General features: G+C 43.3%; 1 protein-coding gene across 1 annotated transcript in view; it reads right to left on the bottom strand.

The window, feature by feature from the left end:
• Window positions 1-21,050, bottom strand: part of MTAP (methylthioadenosine phosphorylase) — a 46,456-nt gene that overhangs the window by 8,229 nt on the left and 17,177 nt on the right. The window contains exons 4-5 of the mRNA XM_086414273.1: window positions 17,934-18,101; window positions 5,040-5,142 (exon numbers count right to left, since the gene is read on the bottom strand). Of these exons, the coding sequence (XP_086270399.1) occupies window positions 5,040-5,142; window positions 17,934-18,101 (271 nt within the window). The remainder of the gene's footprint in view (window positions 1-5,039; window positions 5,143-17,933; window positions 18,102-21,050) is intronic.

A 21,050-nucleotide genomic window follows, 5' to 3' on the forward strand; every position in this document is an offset into this window, starting at 1 on the left:
TCTAGCTCACAGCAATAAGAGCAAATACTGGGCTTTTTCTTTACACCAGGCATTTGTTTACATGCTTTAATCTCACTTTTTAGCTGCTTTAATAGATTATCATGGACTGTGAATATGGGCTTGAGTCTGAGCTCTTAACCTTCAAAGCAACACAAGGCGCCCTCCTCATCCACGTCTCAGAGATGTGCAGAGTGAAGTTTCCAAGCTCCTGAGAAACCGATTCTCATTGCTCTTCTATATAAAACCTGAGGGCTTATGTGAAAGCTTTTCTGGAGTAGAAGGTACTTTCATAATCTCTTTGCCTGCTGCCTCTCTAAAGACATACAATAAAAAACAGAATGCAGCTATGCTGATTTCTTCTATCCAGAGATAAACTTATCTTGGCACCCTTTAGAGGCAAGGCCATATATGAGTTTAGAAACATTATTTAAAAGTTTGATCACTTTTTCTAGTGTCTAATAATGTATATTTAATCTAATTTCATTTTTCTCTTACTCTGTGCTTAAACATTCCTGTTTAATTGAAAAAAAGTCCTTTAAACTATTAAAGTACTGACAAGAATTCACTTCCCTATGTCCTAGTTTTTTCATCAGTGATATGGGAGTAATAATATAACTCATAGATACTGTGAAGATTAAACGAGCTAAGGAATACACTTCCACTTTCCTGGTGACTCAGATAGTAAAGAATGCCTGCAGTGCAGAAGAAGCAGGTTCAATTCCTGGCTTAGGAAGATCCCCTGGAGAAGGAAATGGCAACCAACTCCAGTATTCTTGTCTGAAGAATCCCATGGACAGAGGAGCCTGGTGGGCTACAGTCATTGGGACTGCAAAGAGCTGGACACGACTGGGCAACACTTCCAAGGAATAAATGGCAAGGAGTGCCCAATACAATATATAAGTGCTTAACTGGTCTTCTAATTATTTTTTTTTAATCCTTTTGGCTGCACTGGGTCTGGACTGCTGTGCACAGGCTTCCTCTAAATGCAGTGCCTGGGCTTCTCATTGAGGTGGGTTCTCTTGTTATGGCCCACAGGCTCTAGGACGTGCAGGCTTCGGTAGTTGCAGCCCACCAGCTCTAGAGCGCGGGCTCGCTCATTGTGGTGCACAGCCTTAGTTGCACCGCGACACGTGGAATCCTCCCGGGCCAGGGATCGAACCCATGTTCCCTGCATTGGCAGGTAGATTATTAACCACTGGACCACCACGGAAGTCCTCTTCAAATTATTAACACTGGCAGCTTTTACACATTTCCCAAGTAATTGGTCAAAGTTCCTAGGTTACTGTATACAAAATGGAGTGACTCAAAGTCAATAGAAAGCTCCAATTTAGGCCAAAGTCTTGCCTGCACATGTCTGAAACACACAGGCAAATTAACCTATTTCCTTAAAAATAACATTGTCCTATGGCAATAGAAGAAAGAATTTTAGTAAGAGCCTTGGCAACTCTAAATTTAGAACCATGACAAGCCCTAGCCAATGACTAGTTGATGCTCCATCATGTTTATTTGGAGAAGGCAATGGCACCACACTCCAGTACTCTTGCCTGGAAAATCCCATGGACGGAGGAGCCTGGTAGGCTGCAGTCCATGGGGTCGCGAAGAGTCGGACACAACTGAGCGACTTCACTTTCACTTTTCACTTTCATGCTTCGGAGAAGGAAATGGCAACCCACTCCAGTGTTCTTGCCTGGAGAATCCCAGGGACAGGGGAGCCAGGTGGGCTGCCGTCTCTGGGGTCACAGAGAGTCGGACACGACTGAATCGACTTAACAGCAGCAGCAGCATGTTTATTTATCCTGTACATGCTGAAAATAAGACTATGCTAAATCAAAACTGTTTCCTAAGGAGCAGAAGTTATAAATAATAAGCCTTATTAAATCACTCCTTCCCCTGCTGTCCCCACCCCCTTTCAAAATTAAGGTATAACCAGCCCAGTCCTGTCTTCATTAAATGTCTTTAAAAGTCCCAAATAACTGAGCTGTCTGTCTTGGCCAAACTTCAGAGTGCTTCTAAAGATGTGTGAAGGAAGATCACAAGTCTCAAAAGCCAGTGGCATATGGCATGTAAGTCTTCACTATCACCCTGGGGTGGGTGCCACGCTGGGGAGGAGGAAGTGGAGGCTATGGGCATGGCCCAGCCAGTGGCAGACCCTGAGGGCTTGCCACCCGAAGCAGCACTTGGCACTCTCACACAAACAGATAATGCCATTGTAAGGTGCCAGAAATACAGCTCCAGCCTGAGAGGTCTTTTTAATGTGTCAGGACTTTTTGAAGAAATTTGTTTCAGATTACTTTTTGACTAGAAGTGACGGTTTTCTGAATAGGTAATACTTGCACATGGTACAAAATGTAAACAGCACAAAGGTTCTTATTCTGTGACAAGTATTTCTTCTGCCTGTGTACAAGGGCTTCAGTTTCCCCATGGGAAATCACTGTTCCTAGTTCTTTGGTCAGCTTTCCAGAAACACGCTACTGCTACTGCTAAGTCACTTCAGTTGTGTCCGACTCTGTGCGACCCCATAGACAGCAGCCCACACACATAAATATTTTCATATTTATCTCTTTTATATACACATGCGTGAGCGCTCTCTTTGCGACCCTATGAACTGTAACCTGCCAGGCTCCTTTGTCCATGAGATTTCCCAGGCAAGAATACTGGATTGGGTTGCCATTTCCTCCTCCAGGGGATCTTCTGGACCCAGGGATTGAACCCATGTCTCCTGCATTGCAAGTGGATTCTTTACCACTGAGACACCAGGGAAGCCCCTTATATACACACACACACATATTTAACACAAATGATAAGATACAGTACAACCATTATGTACCTTGCTTGCCACTGGACAATTCATCTTGACAATCTGTCGTCAGTACACAAAAGATCACAAGGATACTGAAAGTTTAAGTGATGATTACCGAGGGGCAACACCATCTACTCTTTACATTTTTGGATAGTATTTTAAAAATCCCTTTTAGGGTATATAAGAATAAAATAATATTGTGAAGGCCTCTTCCCTCCTCCCCATTTTCTTAAACTGCCTTCCCTAGCACTCTTAATCTTTATGTGAGGGTCCTTAGCTTGGCTAGACTAATAATAGCTGAATTAATTCAGTCTCAAAAGAGGCCAAACTGTATTTATTACTGGAAACTATCACTCAGCCACCACATTTACATGTACTCTGAATACCTCATTAGCACTTCCCTTACACACCTCTACTCCTAGTACCCAAATCTCTGGGGCAATACCTCAGATTTACTATTAACATGCATATTCTCTCACTAGTCTATTTCTTCCAAGCTTCTCCCAATCTGAAGTGGACAAAAATGTTATTATACACTTCTAAGTTCTCTTGGAGAGCACATGTATTTTGTGGACAGATCTGTGTTTCAGAGGTTAAGACCAACATCATTCTGATATATTCTGCTGATAACTACCCAGGAACATATACAGTTGAGCCTTGAACAACACAGGTTTGAACTGTGTGGTGTACTCTTACATGTTTTTTCACAATAGATTCATGCTACAATGCTGTTCACTCTGTGGGTTGGCTGAATCCTTGGATGCAGAACTGCCAGATATGGAGGGCCAACTGTAAATTTATACTCATATTTTCAACTGCATGATGGGTCAGTGCCTCTAACCACGCCCCACGTTGTTCAAGGCTCAAATGTATATCTAAACGCCTACTTAAAAATGTGCTTTCACAGAAGTCACAAAGCATAAACATGCAGTGATATATCTGAAATAGCTCCCTTCAACGCCTGGCTTTGGACTCTAGATTTCTGAGACCAGGGTGTGGTTATTTAGGGCACTCTAGCTGCACCCCACTCCAGTACTCTTGCCTGGAGAATCCCAAGGATGGAGGAGCCTGGTAGGCTGCAGTCCATGGGATTGCTAAGAGTCGTACACGACTGAGCGACTTCACTTTCACTTTTCACTTTCATGCATTGGAGAAGGAAATGGCAACCCACTCCAGTGTTCTTGCCTGGAGAATCCCAGGGACAGGGGAGCCTGGTGGGCTGCCGTCTCTGGGGTCGCAGAGTCGGACACGACTGAAGCGACTTAGCAGCAGCAGCAGCAGCAGCTTTGCCTGTAAAGAGGCTAGTTTTACATGATTATGCAAGGTTGAACATAAATCTGTGTTTCACATCACATGTTAAAATTATCTGAATGAGTAACATGTTTAGTTATTTGTATTGTCTAAGTAAGATTTTACTAGGCAGTTTGCTTCTGACAGTACTTTTGACCTACTAGGTGGCATCTGACTTTCAAATTTTGGGGTTATAAGAAAAGTACCATGGATGGACTTGTGAACCATGGTAGCCAGTTTTATTCTCTGAAAGCTAAGGCTAGGATTTCTTTCTTTATACCACCACTGGCTTTTGTAAGGGTTGCCTCTACAGTCCTGAGATCTTACTATAATCCTGGAGAGGAGAGGAGGCTGGACAGGAAAAGTCAAACTCAGCTCAAAGGCAAATGATGCCAATCTATTTATAGATTATTAATCATTTAATTCATAAAAGCAGTTACCAGTCACTAGATGTCTTATAACTGACAGGCATCATTCAAAGCACTTTATAAGTTACTCTTTTATCCTTCACAGTCCTGTGAGGTATCAATATGTTATCATTACTTTATTTTATAAATGAGGAAACCAGAGTCCAAGGTTCTGATCCAGAAACAAGCAACAATTAAGTTGAAGAATAAAGACCTGATCCTAAGAAATCTGGTTCCAGAGTGTATACTCCATATTATGCTGTCTAAATTATTTTAAAAGGTATCCAGATATCCTGACACTAAAATCAAAACTTACTAAAAAAAAAAAAGGCAGGTTGCAAATTTGAGCGATTCAGCTTATAGATGACTGAGAGTAGTGGAGGGATTATTAACAAAGGGAAACAACTCTTCCTAAAACCTTACGTAAGCATCAAACTAGAGAGCGGAAGAGAGACCACATGCTTGGCCAACTAATCTGTCTGTAGATGCCACCCCAAGCCCTCATGATTTATTCTGGCGCACCTTCCAGAAAGATTACGAACCTCTCTTGTTTTAGGGCAGAATGGCTCAGCCATTGGAATATGGCACACTCCTCTGGCACAGGAATGATTTCCATCATAGAAGGTCTGAAGCCTTCTGGTAGTCCTACAAAATAAAGTAAAAAAGATTATTTTTTTAAAAAGTTACCTCTCCACCCTTTAGAGCTGGTAATCAGTTGTATCTAGGTCAGTATCTTGGTCCTCACTCTAGAATCAGTAGTTCTGGATAAGCTGAAAGAAACTGTTTAAAAAAGAGAGAGAGCTTCTTGATAGTACTTGATAGTACTTTTCTGGCTCTGAGTTGGTAGCACCCTGCTTCCCAACAGGAGTTAAAGTATCTGAGGTCTGGTGACTGTGACAGGATAACCACACTGAACAGTAGGTGAAAGTCAACTGTGGGCTCAGGAGGCCAGGTGAAACACTTAAGAAGTCAACTATGAACATTTTCCATCATCTCAGATATAGAGGATTGTATAGTGAACCCCTTATATATATTTAGATTCAACAATTTCCTAAATTTCGTCAAACCTACTTCATTTATTGCAAATCCCAGACTTTGTCACTTTATCCCTACTTCAAATGGACCAAAATATATGGATTATTTTCCATGGCAATGTCATTATCACAACTGATAAAAATGACAATTCCCAAGTATTATCTAATATATAGACCATCTGCCAATTTCCCTGGTGTCCTCAAAAAATAAAAAATCTTTTTTCTTTTTTTAAAAACTGTTGCTTGGTTAGTTTCATATTCCAAACAAGGTCTAAGGTCTAAATTTTGCACTTGACTGCCCTGTCACTAAATTGAGAGTAACTCCTGCCCTCCACCCTCAACCTTATTTTTTCATGCCTTTGATCCATTGAAGACAGCAGCCATTCATCCAGCTCTGTATTTCGAAACATCTGTCTCTGCTGTCTTGCTTAAACTTGTGCGTCTGCCTGCCAGAATTAATTCTGAAGTCTCATGAAAGTTCTAAAGTTAACGTTCTGATAAAACATTTTTGAGTCCATAAGAGAGTCCAAAATTAACCCAGTGCCAAGTCACCCAGCTACTTCTCTCTCAAAGTTTTCAGAATAAAGCACTTTTTATATCCATTGCACTGTTCTAAACTTGAACTCATGAGTAATATAGGAAAGAGAGAGTCCTCATTTTCCTAGAGAGGGAAGAGCAGGGTAGCAACAGGGCATGGGAAACCAACAGCTGAAGGAACATCACTTCATTTCTACTTCTACTGGGAAGGTAGAGAACAGCATGGAGAAACATTCTGGTTCAGTTTACCCAGCTGGCATGTCCACCTCTCACAGTTAACCTGTCACTTCCTCCCCATCACACATTAAACAGTGATACCAGCTGGCATCAAAGCCACCTCTCTCAGAGATTAGGCCTCAGAGCTTGGGAGGAATGAAATCAAAGTTCATGTTCCTCTCAACCCCCTTATCACATGAGTCTTAAGGGAAAGGCTAAATTAACCCCAAGCAATTCCAGATGGGGTTGAAGAACAGGTCAAATGACTCTTCCGGCCTATATAAACAGAGGCTGTTTTCTTTTTGTAAAACTTACTAATAAAATGGTGCCACGTATTCCAGCTTTGGCTTGGTTTCAGCCTTCAGTGAGTCAAATATTAGCAATAATCCTATTTACAACCATGATTAAATGTGAAAACAGGGCCACAGAACCCAGCAGGGGCTATGTCCCAGCAGACATCTATGCAGTAACACCCCATCTTATCTATTCTGTCCCTCTTTCTCTCCGTCCCTTCTTCGCCTAATTAGTCCTCTCTCTGTTCTGAACATTTACCTTAAGACATCATTATTGGGCTTCCCAGATGGCTCAGTGGTAAAGAATCCTTCTGCCAATGCAGAAGATGCATGAGATGCAGGTTCGATCCCTGGCTTGGCAAGATCCCCTGGAGAAGGAAATGGCAACCCACTCCAGTATTCTTGCCTGGGAAATACCATGGACAGAGGAGCCTGGCAGGCTACAGTCCACGGGGTCGCAAACGAGTCAGACCTGACTTGGTGACTAAGCAACAATAACGTATTATTCTTCAGCTCAGTTCACTTCAGTCACTCAGTCATGTCCGACTCTTTGCAACCCTATGACCACAGCACGCCAGGCCTCCCTGTCCATCACCAACTCCCAGAGTCCACCCAAACCCATGTCCATCGAATCGGTGATGCCATCCAACCATCTCATCCTCTGTCATCCCCTTCTCCTCCTGCCCTTAATCTTTCTCAGCATCAGGGTCTTTTCAAATGAGTCAGCTCTTCGCATCAGGGTCTTTTCAAATGAGTCAGCTCTTCGCATCAGGTGGCCAAAGTACTGGAGTTTCAGCTTCAGTCCTTCCAAAGAACACCCCAGGACTGATCTCCTTTAGGATGGACTGGTTGGATCTCCTTGCAGTCCAAGGGTCTCTCAAGAGTCTTCTCCAACACCATAGTTCAAAAGCATCAATTCTTTGGCTCTCAGCTTTCCTTATAGTCCAACTCTCACACCCTTACATGACTATTGGAACAACCATAGCCTTGACTAGATGGACCTTTGTTGGCAAAGTAATGTCTCTGCTTTTTAATACGCTGTTTAGGTTGGTCGTAACTTTCCTTCCAAGGAGTAATTCTTTATGTTATGCTATAAACACGTGATGTTAACTGCCTACAGTTTAACATTTTACATTTTTCTCTTTAAACAAAGCTCCCCAACTTCCACCTGTACAGTTTATAGCAAAACCACTATATCTTTTTGATTCTTCATTTTCCAGTTATAAAATGTATTGTTCACCACCCATTTGTAAGAGTGCTACGAGGATTAAGTCAGCCCTGAGGCCCAGCTTCCCCACAGCAGCTCAGAACTGAGGTCTGAGCTGGAGGCTGAATCAGGAGTCAGCACCAAGGAGAAGCTGTAGTTGGTGCTCAGAACACCCAGCCTTGCAGGAGGGGTAGCCCCAGGAAGGCCCGGGGACTTTAATACCCATGTGTCTAATAGTTTCAGGGTTATACTGTTAAGATCCCAGGAAGGAAAATGCTGATAAGAAACATCTCTTCACACAGCCTGCCCTGTAGTCATGGTGTTCTACATAACTCAGATAGCAATACATTCAAGTAATGATCTGAATTTAAATTACTGTCAATACTCTGATACTGCATAAAATGAGGCATGATTATGCTGAGTGAAATTCAGATCAAGAACAATGAGGTATGCAATCACAAGTGAAGGTACTGAAGGACACACCCAAGGGAAATTCTAAAATGAAAATACATGTAATTTTAATATCTCCTATCCTCCTGAGAACTTTAAATAGAAGTCAGAGGTTCTACAAGTCTGCAAGAAGCAAGGGACATCCCCGGGGGGAATGTGACCTGATTGAGCCTGTGTTGATGGGACTCCCCTGCCTGTTCACTCCTAATTTCTAGTCAAAAAAGAAAAGCTCTTCTGTAGACAGGATAGTGGCTCATCCTCAGTTTTGTACACGGATTTCAATCTTGTTACTGATTTTTCATGTGTCCTTGAGCAAATTACTTAACCTCTGTGAGTTCGTTCTTCATAAGGTATTAACAACATACACTTACACCCTTGTTTAAATATGAAAACATGGTCACAGAAATCTCCAGTAGTGACATCCCAACAGGCAGATGCAATAACTCCTCCATTTTTTTATGTCAAGTATGTGAGTTTGGGGATAAACAATAGTTGTTACAAAGCACTACTACTACTGCCCTGAGGATCAGTGAGGGAACAGACAAAGCATCCAGCACACAGATCACACAAGCCACATTACAGATGGATGCAGGCGCAGCAGCAGCAAGCACATGGAGCCCATCAATGCAAGACACCTGCAGATTTCTCTAGATCTGGAGCGGTGCCCACGTGAGCATCTTTTCCTGATAAAGAGGGGCCTTAATGGGATATCTTTTTCCTTCCATCAAGAGATAGAACTGAAATACATTCCTGGGCCATAGGAAAAAAATTAGCCTTAGACCACGTCAGACTGGCTGGATCCATGGGGAAGCAGTGTTCTAGACTGTGGGTGAGAAGAACAGGAAGGATCACCCAGTTGCTAGAAGCAACCTAGACCAAGGATGACAGTTTGGGGGCAGTGGCTCCATCCTACCAACCTGTAACAGTGGCATGTGGTAGTAAGCAGAATAATGCCTCCCACCATACCCCTGAATATCCATACCCTAATGCCCAGAACATATGTTGCCTTCCATTGTAGATGGAAGGGGGCCAGGAGCCAAGAATGCAGGTGACAAAGAACAAGGAAAGGGATTCTCCTGAGCTTCCAGAAAGGAATTCAGCCCTTGATTTCAGCCCACTGAGACCCATGTTATACTCATACCCTGCAGAATTAGCTAATAATGTTGTGTTGTTTAAGCCACTGCATTTGTGGGAATTTGTTACAGCAGCAAAAGGAAGCTAATACATGTGCTCATATGGTTTAACCTGGTTAACACAGTGTAATTTCTCTGGTAGGAAAGATCTGATGCCAAAAGTCTTTCTCCAACTCTTGCTTCAACTGGTGAACCCTCCTAACGGAGCAAAGGGACTGCTAATTCTCACTCCCAACCCCACCATCATCCTGGGACACGAACTGGAAATACACTTCAGGGACTGCCCAACTGGCTGGCTTTACTACTCCCTGGCTAGCTGTGTGCCTGCAGGAAAGTCAGCCTGACCTCTGTCTACCTCAGTCTCTTATCGGTCTTCTCATATTTAAAATGGGGACATGAAGAGGAAATACGGTCAGTGTGAAGACAGAGAGCACATGAAGCAAGTGCTCAGCCCAAGTCATCACTGCCCGTCGAAATCTGCTTCTGCATTTCTCGTCTGCCAACCTCTGAGGGTGACTTGTACGTGGGCCTCAAGTCAAGGGTACCCCCCAAAAGGGATATGTGATAATAAAAGTTAGAAAACAAACAACAAACTGCTATGGAGGAGTGAAGGAGACAAAATTATGGTGTGTATTGGCAAGGGAAATGAGTTCAAGGCCATCGAGGAGAGAACACCAGGCACTTTCAGACACAGCAGGGAACAAAACGCAGAGAAAGAATGACTGGTAGGTTCTTTCAGGATCAAGACCTTGAATCTGCACACAAAGATTGCTATCTGTTAATAGTTTTCCTTTGAAGAAATGCTGAGTTGCAGACAAGTTGAGAGAAAACACTTGTCCCACAGCAGAAACACCTGTCACACACCTGCACACTTCCAAGGTAGTTCTGGAGCACAGGACGTGTCCATAAGCCTCAGCACACAGGGATACTAGGCAGTTAATTTACCAGCAAGGTGGTGCCAAGGCCTCCTTATGAAGAGCTTGGTTTCAGGGAAATGACTGCACCCACATCTCTTAAGGTCTATCCAGTCTGTCTCAGGAGAACCCCTAATTGAAAAACACATCCTTTGGTGCAGTTACTCATAAGATTACAAACTGCAAAAGGGGGAAGGCTGGTTGGAAAGGCGTGTGTCCTAAAACTTCAGTTATGTGGCAGACTGCCTTTTATGATTCTAACCATCTCTACCAGTAATACATACATGTATGTTAATTACCCAGGACCTAACAGCATCGCATAGATGGGAACAACTCAGTATTCCGCCCCCCCTTCATAAATATCCAGAAATAACTTCATGTTCCAAAGACCAGAGATGACCAAATAATAAACATTAATGCTTCACTGGGGAAAGGAACATGAGCAAGGATGCAAAGTACAAAAGCAGTGAAGAAACCACCACAAAGGTGACGGGACAGTTTTCAGTTTATGTCAAAGATTTTACCATCAGTGACAAAAGGAACGAGGAAAAATTACATCAAATTACAGTAACAGATTTCAGGGCAAGCCCTCCCAGAGGCAACAGATGTTTGGGCTTGGTTTCCAGCTCTCTTGTGACTGTGTCTTTCTTTCTATTTCCAGGGAGTAGTAATGGAAACCAGGGAGTCGAGCTGAGAGAAGCAAAAATGTTAAGAAACATTAATAACCCAGATGAGGACAGTGGTGATGGACAACAGGGTGGATTCAGGGCACATACGGGCACAACTTGGGAGACCAACTGCACACAGGGGTGACAGATCCTCAGCAGTGACCACGGTGGATGGCAGTGCCATGGTATTACCAACGCAGCAACTTACCAAGCGGAGAGGAGGGAGCTCAGGATAGGGGGAGGTGTGGCTTAGAAGACAACCAAGGGGGATAATTCAGTCTTTTTAAAAACAGCTTTTTATTGGAGTATAGTTGCTTTACCATGCTGTGTTAGTTTCTGCTGTACAGTGAAGTGCTGAGTTATACATAACATGCCCTCTTTTTTGGACTTCCTTCCCATTCAGGTTGCCACAGAGGACTGAGTTAAGAGCTACCAGCGCTGTACAGCAGGTTCTCATTAAGTTACCTGGTTTACACAGAGTAGTGAATATATGTCAGTCCCAACTTCCCAGTTCATCCCACTTCTCCTTTCCCACCTTGGTGTCCATACCTTTTCTCTCTGTGTCTATTTCTGCTTTGTAAATAGGTTCATCTGTACCAATTTCTAGAGTCCATATATGTATTAATATACAATATTATACACTTGATCTGATAACATACACATGAATTACAAAGTGTGAGATGTCTCTGGGACCTTGTCCTGTATCTGGGAGCCAGTGTGGATCTCAAGGGGGAGGACAGATCTGGGAAGTCCACAGATCAGGAGTGGCTGAGGTCAGTCTTTGGCGATGAACTCAAATTCAGATCCCATAGGCCCCACTTATTAGCAAATGACCAGTATTTCTAAGCTTAAGTAACGTCAATTTAAACTGAAGAAGTGATCCTTTTATGCAGTGGTGGTTTAGTTGCTAAGTCGTGTCTGACTCTTGCGACCCCATGGACTGTAGCCCACCAGGCTCCTCTGTCCATGGGATTTTCCAGGCAAGAATACTGGAGTGGATTGCCATTTCCTTCTCCAGGGGATCTTCCCAACCCAGGAATTGAATCCAGGTCTCCTGCATTGCAGGCAGATTCTTTATTGACTGAGCTATAAACAGGGTTAATTGATTTGTGGCACTTGGTGGGAACTCAAACACTGGGAGCTTATTAGCATTTTTAAACAAGAGTAAGGATAGAAGGTGAGAAGGTAGGTTGCAGAACAAGGAAAGGAGTTAACCTCACACAGGGAATAAAGGCCCCCACTTCAAGGACAATAGCATGATGACAAACAGGGATGCAAGTAACTGGTGAAAGGGAGGGTGAAGGAAGATGACGTGTTTGTGCCTAATAACATCTGTTTTCTTGTAAAGAGGCAACCGTCTCAACCAAGAGCGAAGGATATGAGCAGGAAGCTGTGAGAGAACAGTAAGGTTTTAAAATAACTGCTGACAGGAATGGGAGCAAAGGTTTGCTGTATAATTCTTTATCATAAACCTCCATTTCTATTGGTGAGAACCCACCCCTGCCCAAGAGGCGGAAGGACTCATGAACTGACATCAGTACACATCTTAACCTCCCCAGGCTGACCTCCCAAGGGTGGGGAGGAAGAACTTTGCACTGTGACACCGTCGGGGAAGCCCAAGGCTGGGCTGTGTCTTTGGGAGAGGGAAATAAACTGACATAATCCCTTACCACTGTTACAGCGGGACTTTCCTGATGAGTAAGTCTGCATCACCAGCCAACGCTTGTCCCAACCCCCAACCTCTCCTGACTCTAGCGAGAAAAGAATTCTCTTAAGAGGGTGGACATCAGAACTCTTAGGAATCAATCCAGCACCCTCACTTAGCAGATGAGGACACTAAGTGACACAGGAATTTGGGGGCAGAGCCAGGAAACAATTTTGGATGTCCTCACTTCCAAGCCAGGACTTCTACCGCATTCTTTTAATAGAACCTAACCGGGGGCTGCAGGCCAGTGTGTTAACAGCGTTTTGCAAAAAACACCTGGCATTAGGAATTACTTCCTGCCTTTTTTTAATCTTAATTTTTTGGTCATACTTTTCTCATTATTAAAAAAACAAACAAAAAAACACCCCTTAAGAGGCCACTATTAAAAAGACAATCTTATTCTTACCCTTATGGATGTTATCCAGCCTCACCTTGAGATATTTCTGGTAGAAACAGAAGCAATTTAAGAGATCCAACTAGTTTGCATTTTTTTAAAACCTAATATAATGTGGGCATCTTTCCAAACACTCTTCAGAGCCAGTTGTTCCTTTAATAAATGTGTAAGTTGAATTCCCTTCAATGATAATAATCAGGATTGATGGTGAAGAGGAGAAAGGTCATTTGTGGAAACTTCTAGAATCCCCTGCCCATGTGCGTCTTCCATGGCATGGACAGTTACTAGTTTGGAGTGAAAGGCCATATAATCAGCTCACCCCCCACCCCAAAGACAAATGAATTTGTGGAAGTACCTAACTGGTCCACAATGGCAGGGATGGGCAACAGAAGGAAAACAGGAAGAGACAACAAAATGCCTCATGCTTTGAAAAAAGCAGCTAGTGGGGAAACAGTGTTGCTTACTCTGTAATGGCAAAAATCTCATCAGAGATCAGCTCTACACTCCATTTATAACGTATCATTAAAGTCAGGCTTTAAAAGTGGGGTAGGATGTGAGGGACGGTTATGTCTTTACCTGCAAGGCTGAAAAGCAAAAACGAAACAAAAGCCAAGTAAATGCATAGTCATGCCTCTAAATTTCTAAGTCTCATCTCAGAATTTGGTTAGTCTTATATGGAGCCATCACCAAACCTCAGGCAGGGAGGACCCAGCTCCATAGAACAAGTATCACTGATCCTGCTGGGCTCAAAGGAGGGGAGCACTTCTATCAGCAGGAAGGGAGGGAAGCAGAACCAATGAACAAACAAAGCCAGCTGACTGTCCAAACTGCTTGCTGGGTGGTGGCAAATAGACATGGGAGAGCACCAGACCATAAGGATGCAGGCAGGTATAAAGCACAACAGAGAAACAATTTGAAAAGCGTAGTGAAAACCTGAGAGTAGCTGAGCTCTTAGACTGCTGTCTCAGTTTCCTGAGCAAAGCCAGATTCTGGGGAGGGGAATGGACTAGGATTTTCTATGAAATCTTTTCTCTCCCTCGCTCAGAGAGTCCTGCTTCCCCAGCAGTGATACTGTGAGAACCAGGTGTGCCCTGCTCAGGCACAGACTTGTACCACAGAAGTACCCCAGATTATGAATCTTGGGAGCGTGTCGCTTATAAGATCCTTTTAAAGTAGAAATAGCCTCACAGCTTTCTCTTAAGACAGATGAAAGGTCAGCCACATTCTGTCCACAGTTCATACGGACTGTTAAATGATGGTCAAGAAGCAAAACAAGCCCCATGCTTAACCATGTTTTATCCTGAATTGCCAAATGACTCATGACTCTGTTAGTGGAGGCCTCCACCAGGCAGAAGAAAGGGATTAACCAAACCAGTGCATCAGGAGGCCCAAGGCGCTGAGGACATTTACTGTGGGTGGGCCTCTTACAGGTCCCTGGAATGAGTTACTATTTTTGGTTTGTGAAGAATATTGCACATGTGAGCCAGGATGAGGGAAGAGTCACTGGGAAACCTGTCACTGTGTAACAGACATGGGAAAATGACAAAAGGACTCCTTCTTTCAGCTTTAAGTGCTAGATCCATGTCCGTTTTCCTTTATGCAGCAGCCCTAATCACAAATGAATAATTACTTTCACTTTGCGCGTTAGCAAAGGTTATTTCCTTCCATGTCTGAGAAACAGAAGGACTAAGAGGACACACCCCAAAATACTGCAACCACTCCTCTCCCCACCTGTCTGTTGTTCTGATTTCTCCAGGTCAGCCACACCCAGGATTCCCCTTTTCTCATGCCCAGGCTTTCAAGTTTTCACAGGCTGGAAGGTAGCATGAGCAATCCCAATGATTTTTAGAAGAGAATGATCTTATTTTCTTAAAAGAGCCTTCAGCCTGTCAGATACCTTTCAAGGATATTTTTCATTTTTAGCTTATAAAAATCTGATGATTTTAAAAAGCAACCATAAAAATCAAAGCTGCCTGTCACTCTTAAATGTTAATGACCTCTAAGGTATGCACAGCATAGGTGAGAGGCCAGGTTGATGTCTTTTTTCCCTATGCTAAGCACCAAGGGCAGAGAAAGCAAGAGGTTCCAGTTCTGTCATCTATTAAAAAAAGAATAGCCACACTCTTCCCTTTTGATTCTTTATCATGAGTGTATGTCCGAGATTAAAACAATCCTTCTAGCCTTTGAAGACACTTTAGGACCAGGACATTGTTTCTTAGATGATGTGCTGGCAAAGTTATAGCAGTAGGCAAATATGTGTTTCCAGATCAATCCCTGGAGAAGAACCCATGGATCGTCCAAGGAAAAGGAGCTTAGGTGATAGAATTCAACTTGTAATTCCGAAGAGAGGACCAAAGCCCACATGAGTAAAATGATCTGCCTGAGGCCAAACAGAGCCAGGATGAATCCTTCTAGTCCAGGGCTCCTGCCCCCACAGCGCTAATCCACTGTGCAGCTTGGCAGGATGTTGCAATTCTACTCAACATGTTGAGGCTGTGGTTATAGCTGTGGGCACTCAGTCTACAAACAGCACAGCCTCCAGCTCACTGTTCCTCCCTGATGACAGGAGTAAGTGGAGGTGCCTGCCTCAACACACCAGGATTTACTCCGTTAAAGTAATAAAGTACTATCAGTAAAACACATATAGGCCATTTCCACAAGGTAAAAAGTTCTGATTCTCCTATCCTATAAGACATTCTCAAGCCTGGTTAATAGAAACCACACAGCTCAGCCAGCAGCAGTAATACTTTCAAGATGCTCTCCAAGAGCAATATAATGCAAGTCACATATGTAATTTAAAATTTTCTAGCAGTCACATTAAAAAAGTATAAGAGAAATAGGTAAAATTAGCTTTATATCTTATGTAACTTAATATATAAAAAGTGTTACTGTTATATAATCAATATAAAATTTGAGATTGCATTCTAAATGATTCTTAGGGGATTCTTCCTTTTAACAGATCTTTTCTTCTGTCTTTACCAAGTGATGTTAACTAGTAGACATACTCCAGCCCAGACTCACAGTAAAGGTGTTTATGGGCAGGTAACACAAACTAGATTCCATTAAAGGCACTCTCCAAGTCGAGAGTAAGGAGGCAGGTTAATGGACATGGTACACAGAAGCAGATACCAGAAGACTTTAAGGTCACACAGCTAAGTGCCAAGGCAGGAAGAAACCAGGTGTGATGGCAACACTCTTTCTATCCTCTTTGTGTCCCAAATGCTCTCATGGGAGCCAGTATGTGAAACACCTACATTTACTACGTGAGAAAAAGGTCTGGGAAATACAACAGTGTATAGTTACACCACTTAAGTAACAAATTAATCCCAGGCTTAGTAACCAAGCCAAACTTTTCTTTCCAGTATCATATATAATACTTTATAAATCCGCATCATTCTAGAGCTTTGTGTATTGCATTATTAAAAAACCACATTACACCCATTTTCTTAAGTCATTACCCCCAAACACTCGTCTTTGACAGCCATAGAGATTTTTATCAAGATACCCCCTAAACACAGACTCCAGCCTCCCTCTCCCTTCGAACAATCATGTTCACGCACTCACTCAGGAACTACTGACTGAACAACCACAGGCCAGGTAGTGTGGTGGGTGTTGGGCATAAAGTGGCAAACAGGAGATATGGGGTCTGTAACCTTCACAGTTTACATTCTAGAGGGCAAACTGTAAAACATGTAGTGTCAGATGCAGAAAAATGACTGGAAAAAAATCAAAGGGGCAGGTAATGATTTTACTCTGTCCTCACACTGAACCACATGAAACTGCTGGGATTCAGCCATTAACTTACAGAACAAACAGTTGCATTTGGTTCAAGCTAGGAGCTTCATTTCATCAGGAAACATTTGAGAATGTTCCTGATGGACTAGGGATCATTTTAAATCCGTGAAAACAGAAGACACAGAATAGGACTGAATAAACTTTCCTCCTCCTGTAACAGATGCGGTAGGAGAGGCATTGGATATAGCGAGCAGGAAGAGCAGGACAGACAGAGGTGACGGTCTGGGTGACTGGGTGGGGGACTCCGATAGGAGCTACCGGGTGGTTTATTCTCTGTGGTACTTCTCCCCATCTCAAGTAGCAGAGTGCAGTTACCCATCTCCATCGAGTGCATTCCAGTAGGCGGTTACTCCCACCAGGAATGGGAGGTGAAGGCAGTATGTGGATGGGATCCCTAGGAGACCATCCACTCTCTCTCGTCATTTCTTCTCCTACTTCTAAATGCAAAGCCCAGGATCTTGGCAGTCCATCCTCGTTTAATATTTTAGTAAAGGAACATTATATATTCCTTGTGCAATTCAGTAACAAAAAAATCCCCTAGTTCATGAACAAACTATTGATCTTAACATCAGAAAAAGACAACCAGACATTACATGCCTCCTGATATGACACAGAAAGATTCTTGCCAAGAATTCGAACCTGGTTCTGATCAGGCCTCCAGAATTAAGCACTGTTTTAGAAGGTAAATGCATGGGACAGAGGAACACACTAAATGACACTTGAGGATGCAATCAGTAAGATCTAGCATGTGGGGAAGACTAAAGGACAAAAAAACAGAAAAACAGGCTTCTTTGGATCTTCATTTGAACAAATCAACTATAAAAAAGTTTGTGAGACAACAGGGAAAAAAATATTGCCTAGATACCTAATTCTAAAGAAACACGAAGTAATTTGTTATTCAAAGAATTCTTATCTTTAAAAGTTACAAACTGATAAATGTTGAAGCTGGGAATTAGGAACTTGAGAGTTCACGAGGATTATTCTGTTTTGTTTCTGTAGGCCTGTGCCACCTCTCCCCCAGGTCCCCACACTATCCCCCGGGGCTAGGAATACCTTACAGGAGCCCGAAGCATCTTAGGTGACTGCTCACCTGTCAATGAACTGATCAATAATGATGATGTCGCCAGGCTGAATCTCTTCCTTCAAGGAACCGCAAGCTGTGGTCACTATGACATGTGTGCAGCCCTCCTCCTTCAGAGCCCAGATGTTCGCCTGATAGTTGACTTTCGAAGGCATGATGGTGTGCTGCCTCCCATGCCTAAGGAAGGAGAGTAGACACAGGAGAGGAGTGAGCAGGGCATTTTCACACTCCTGGAAAAGAAAACTCATTTCCAGCAGTGCCTTCCAGCCCTTTTCACCAAAGTGCTTTCCTTGGCAGAGGAAGAACGCAAACAGGTCAGGCAATTACCGGCCAACTTTAAACTATCTGGTTTTAAAGTGTGGACTCACTTTACTCTCCATATTGACTTTCCTATTGAGAGTAGGTAACAGCTAACTTAGAATTCACTCCCCGGGAAGACATGCCATATCTATCCTGTGGGGTACCAATACCCCAGAATCCGAGGCATCTGGTCTCCCCTAAGCCACAACACAGAAAACAAGAGGTGCCAATGAAGAAACACACAGAAATAGAAACTCCAGTTTAATCTATTCTTTTCTGCCTGATCACCCAAATAAATTTAAATTTTGAAACATTTAAAATACCAGATTTCCCAGTTGTTTGACATCAGCAGGTATGGTCCAGGAAGGGGTCACCTCACACACCACCACTGTTATGGGCTGAATTATGTCCCCTCCAAATTCTTAGACTGTATTTGGAGACAGGCTGTTTAATGAGGTAATTAAGTTAAAATGAGGTCATTAGGGTGGGTCCTAATCCAACACAAATGGTGTTCTTATAAAAGGAAATCTGGACAGACACAGAGAAGAACATGTGAAGATTCCTGGAGAAGACAGTCCTCTACAAGCAAAGAGAGGGCCCTGGAATAGAGCCTTCCCTCCTAACCTCAGAAGGAACCAATCCTGATGATCCCTTGGTCTCGGACCTCTGGCCTCCAGAACTGTAAGGAACAAATTCCCATTTCACTCAGCCTGTGGCTTCTTATTGTGGCAGCCCCAGGAAACTTCATACAGCCACTAATGATTTCCTGTCACACTTCACACAAAATCCAAACACCTTACCATGGCCCTCAGGTCATCTGGGCCCAGCCCACAAATGGCCGCTTCAGCCCTCGCCTTTCTCCTGCCCCGCCTGCTTGGCCTTGCTGGCCTGGCTGCTCAGCTGTACTCATGGCTGCTCAGGCTTGGCCCCCACGTCACCTCCCCAGAGGCGTGCTTTCCATGACCACGGCATCTACAACACATCACTACCCGTAACCTTATTTTTCTTCCTGGCACCTACTGGCCACTCAGACTATATATTTCCTTCTCAACACCCATCTTCCCACTAGCATCAGTGCTGAGAGGGTGAGCTCCTTATCTGTATTCTCTGCTGGTACCTAGAACTGGACTTGCCATGAGTAGTTCATTCATTGGACAAAAAACAGTACTCACACACACATTCTTTCCCCACTCTCTCTCTCTCACATCCACCCACACCCACCCACCCAGTGTGGGTGTGCCAGTGTTTCCAGTGCCACCCACCCAGTGTTTCCAGTGTGCCAGGAAACAGCCAGTGAAGGGAACCCAATTTCTAAAATTATTTTTTAAAAACTCACACCTTGTATATTTACAAGCAGTATTTCAGAGTTAAAATTATCCCGAGCTGCTTGAAAAACTACAGACATCACGGGTAATATTAGACTATAACAAGGCTAAGTCTCAGGAGACCAGTGGTCTTCACACATAATAACGAAATAAGCAGCCTCTCAAGGAAGTGACTGACACACAAAAATCTTACTGTGTACCATAATGATTTAAAGCTTGGGCTTTGAAGTAAAACTGCTTGGGTTTAAATCCTACCTCTGTCACTTACTAGCTGTGTGACCTCAAAGTCACTCAGCTCTCTCAGCCCCGATTTTTTTGGTGGTGGGAGGGGGGGTGGATTTGTTAAAACAGATAATAAAAACCAGTACCACAGGGTTGTTAGTATCTCTTATATCATTCCATATTTATATTTTGAAATAACTTTATCTCTTCTGATCACTAACAACAGAATTAAGACTATCAAAATAATTTGTACGTTAACTGCAGATAAGCATAGCATATCAGGGTTTTTACCCCAAGGTCAAAAATGGCCTCTCAGTAGGTGGAAGTCCATGAATGCCCAGAAAGTACAGCCGCCCCTCCTTATCCACAGGAAATGCATTACAAGACCCCCTGTGGCTGCTATGCAGGTTTTTCCTACAACAGGTGGATACGCTGGATAAAGAGTGATTCCTGGTCCAAGCAGATGGAGCAGGATGGCACAGAAATGAAAACTTATGAATTCTTTCTAGATTTTCCATTTAATATTTTTGGACCACAGCTGACTATGGGTAACTGAAATCTCCAATGAGAGTGGACTACTACTCTACATGCATTTTTCTAAGGCTGGTCTCCAAATCTCTGATTAGATTTTCAACAGAAGTTCAAACATCAAAAGGAGTTATGAACCACTACACAGAGTGGTTCACAATTCGACACACTTCAGATCAGCTGGTAGGAGTATAAAACCTTCACCATGGGGCTACAACACCAACCACTTTCTCTTAAAAGTCTGGAAGAAATTAAGTGTTTCTCCAGCAATGACCACAGATTAACAACAAGGTTGCCTGAAACCAACCCTGTGTGACCATCTAAAACTAAAGTTTAGTTTCACTGGTTTCAGCAAAGCCACTTCTGTTTCAAGTGTGGCACAGACCTTAGGGTGGGCTTCATTTTCATGCTCTGAATAATTCCTTCCTTCTCGACTGTGGATGGACCTGAGATGCTTCTAACCAATAGAACACAGACACACAGGAGCTGGAAGTCACTCCCATGATCAGGCCCCTCCTTCCAGCATGCACCAGAGACCTCTCATTGGCTTTGCAGAAGCAAGTTACTGTCTCCTGAAATGGCCATGGGGAGGGCCACAGTGCAGGGAACATGGACAGCCTCTAGGAGTGACAGCCTCAGTCCTTCAACCCCGAGGAACTTAGTTCTGCCGATTACTATGTGAGCTTGAGCATGGACCCAGAGCTCCGGATAAAAACAAGCACTTAAATATACCCATGTGACCTTGTGTGAC

This window comes from Bos grunniens, chromosome 8, assembly GCF_055505025.1.
Source record: "Bos grunniens cultivar Pamir isolate PY7600 chromosome 8, Bosgru_T2T1.0, whole genome shotgun sequence".
NCBI lineage: Eukaryota > Metazoa > Chordata > Mammalia > Artiodactyla > Bovidae > Bos > Bos grunniens.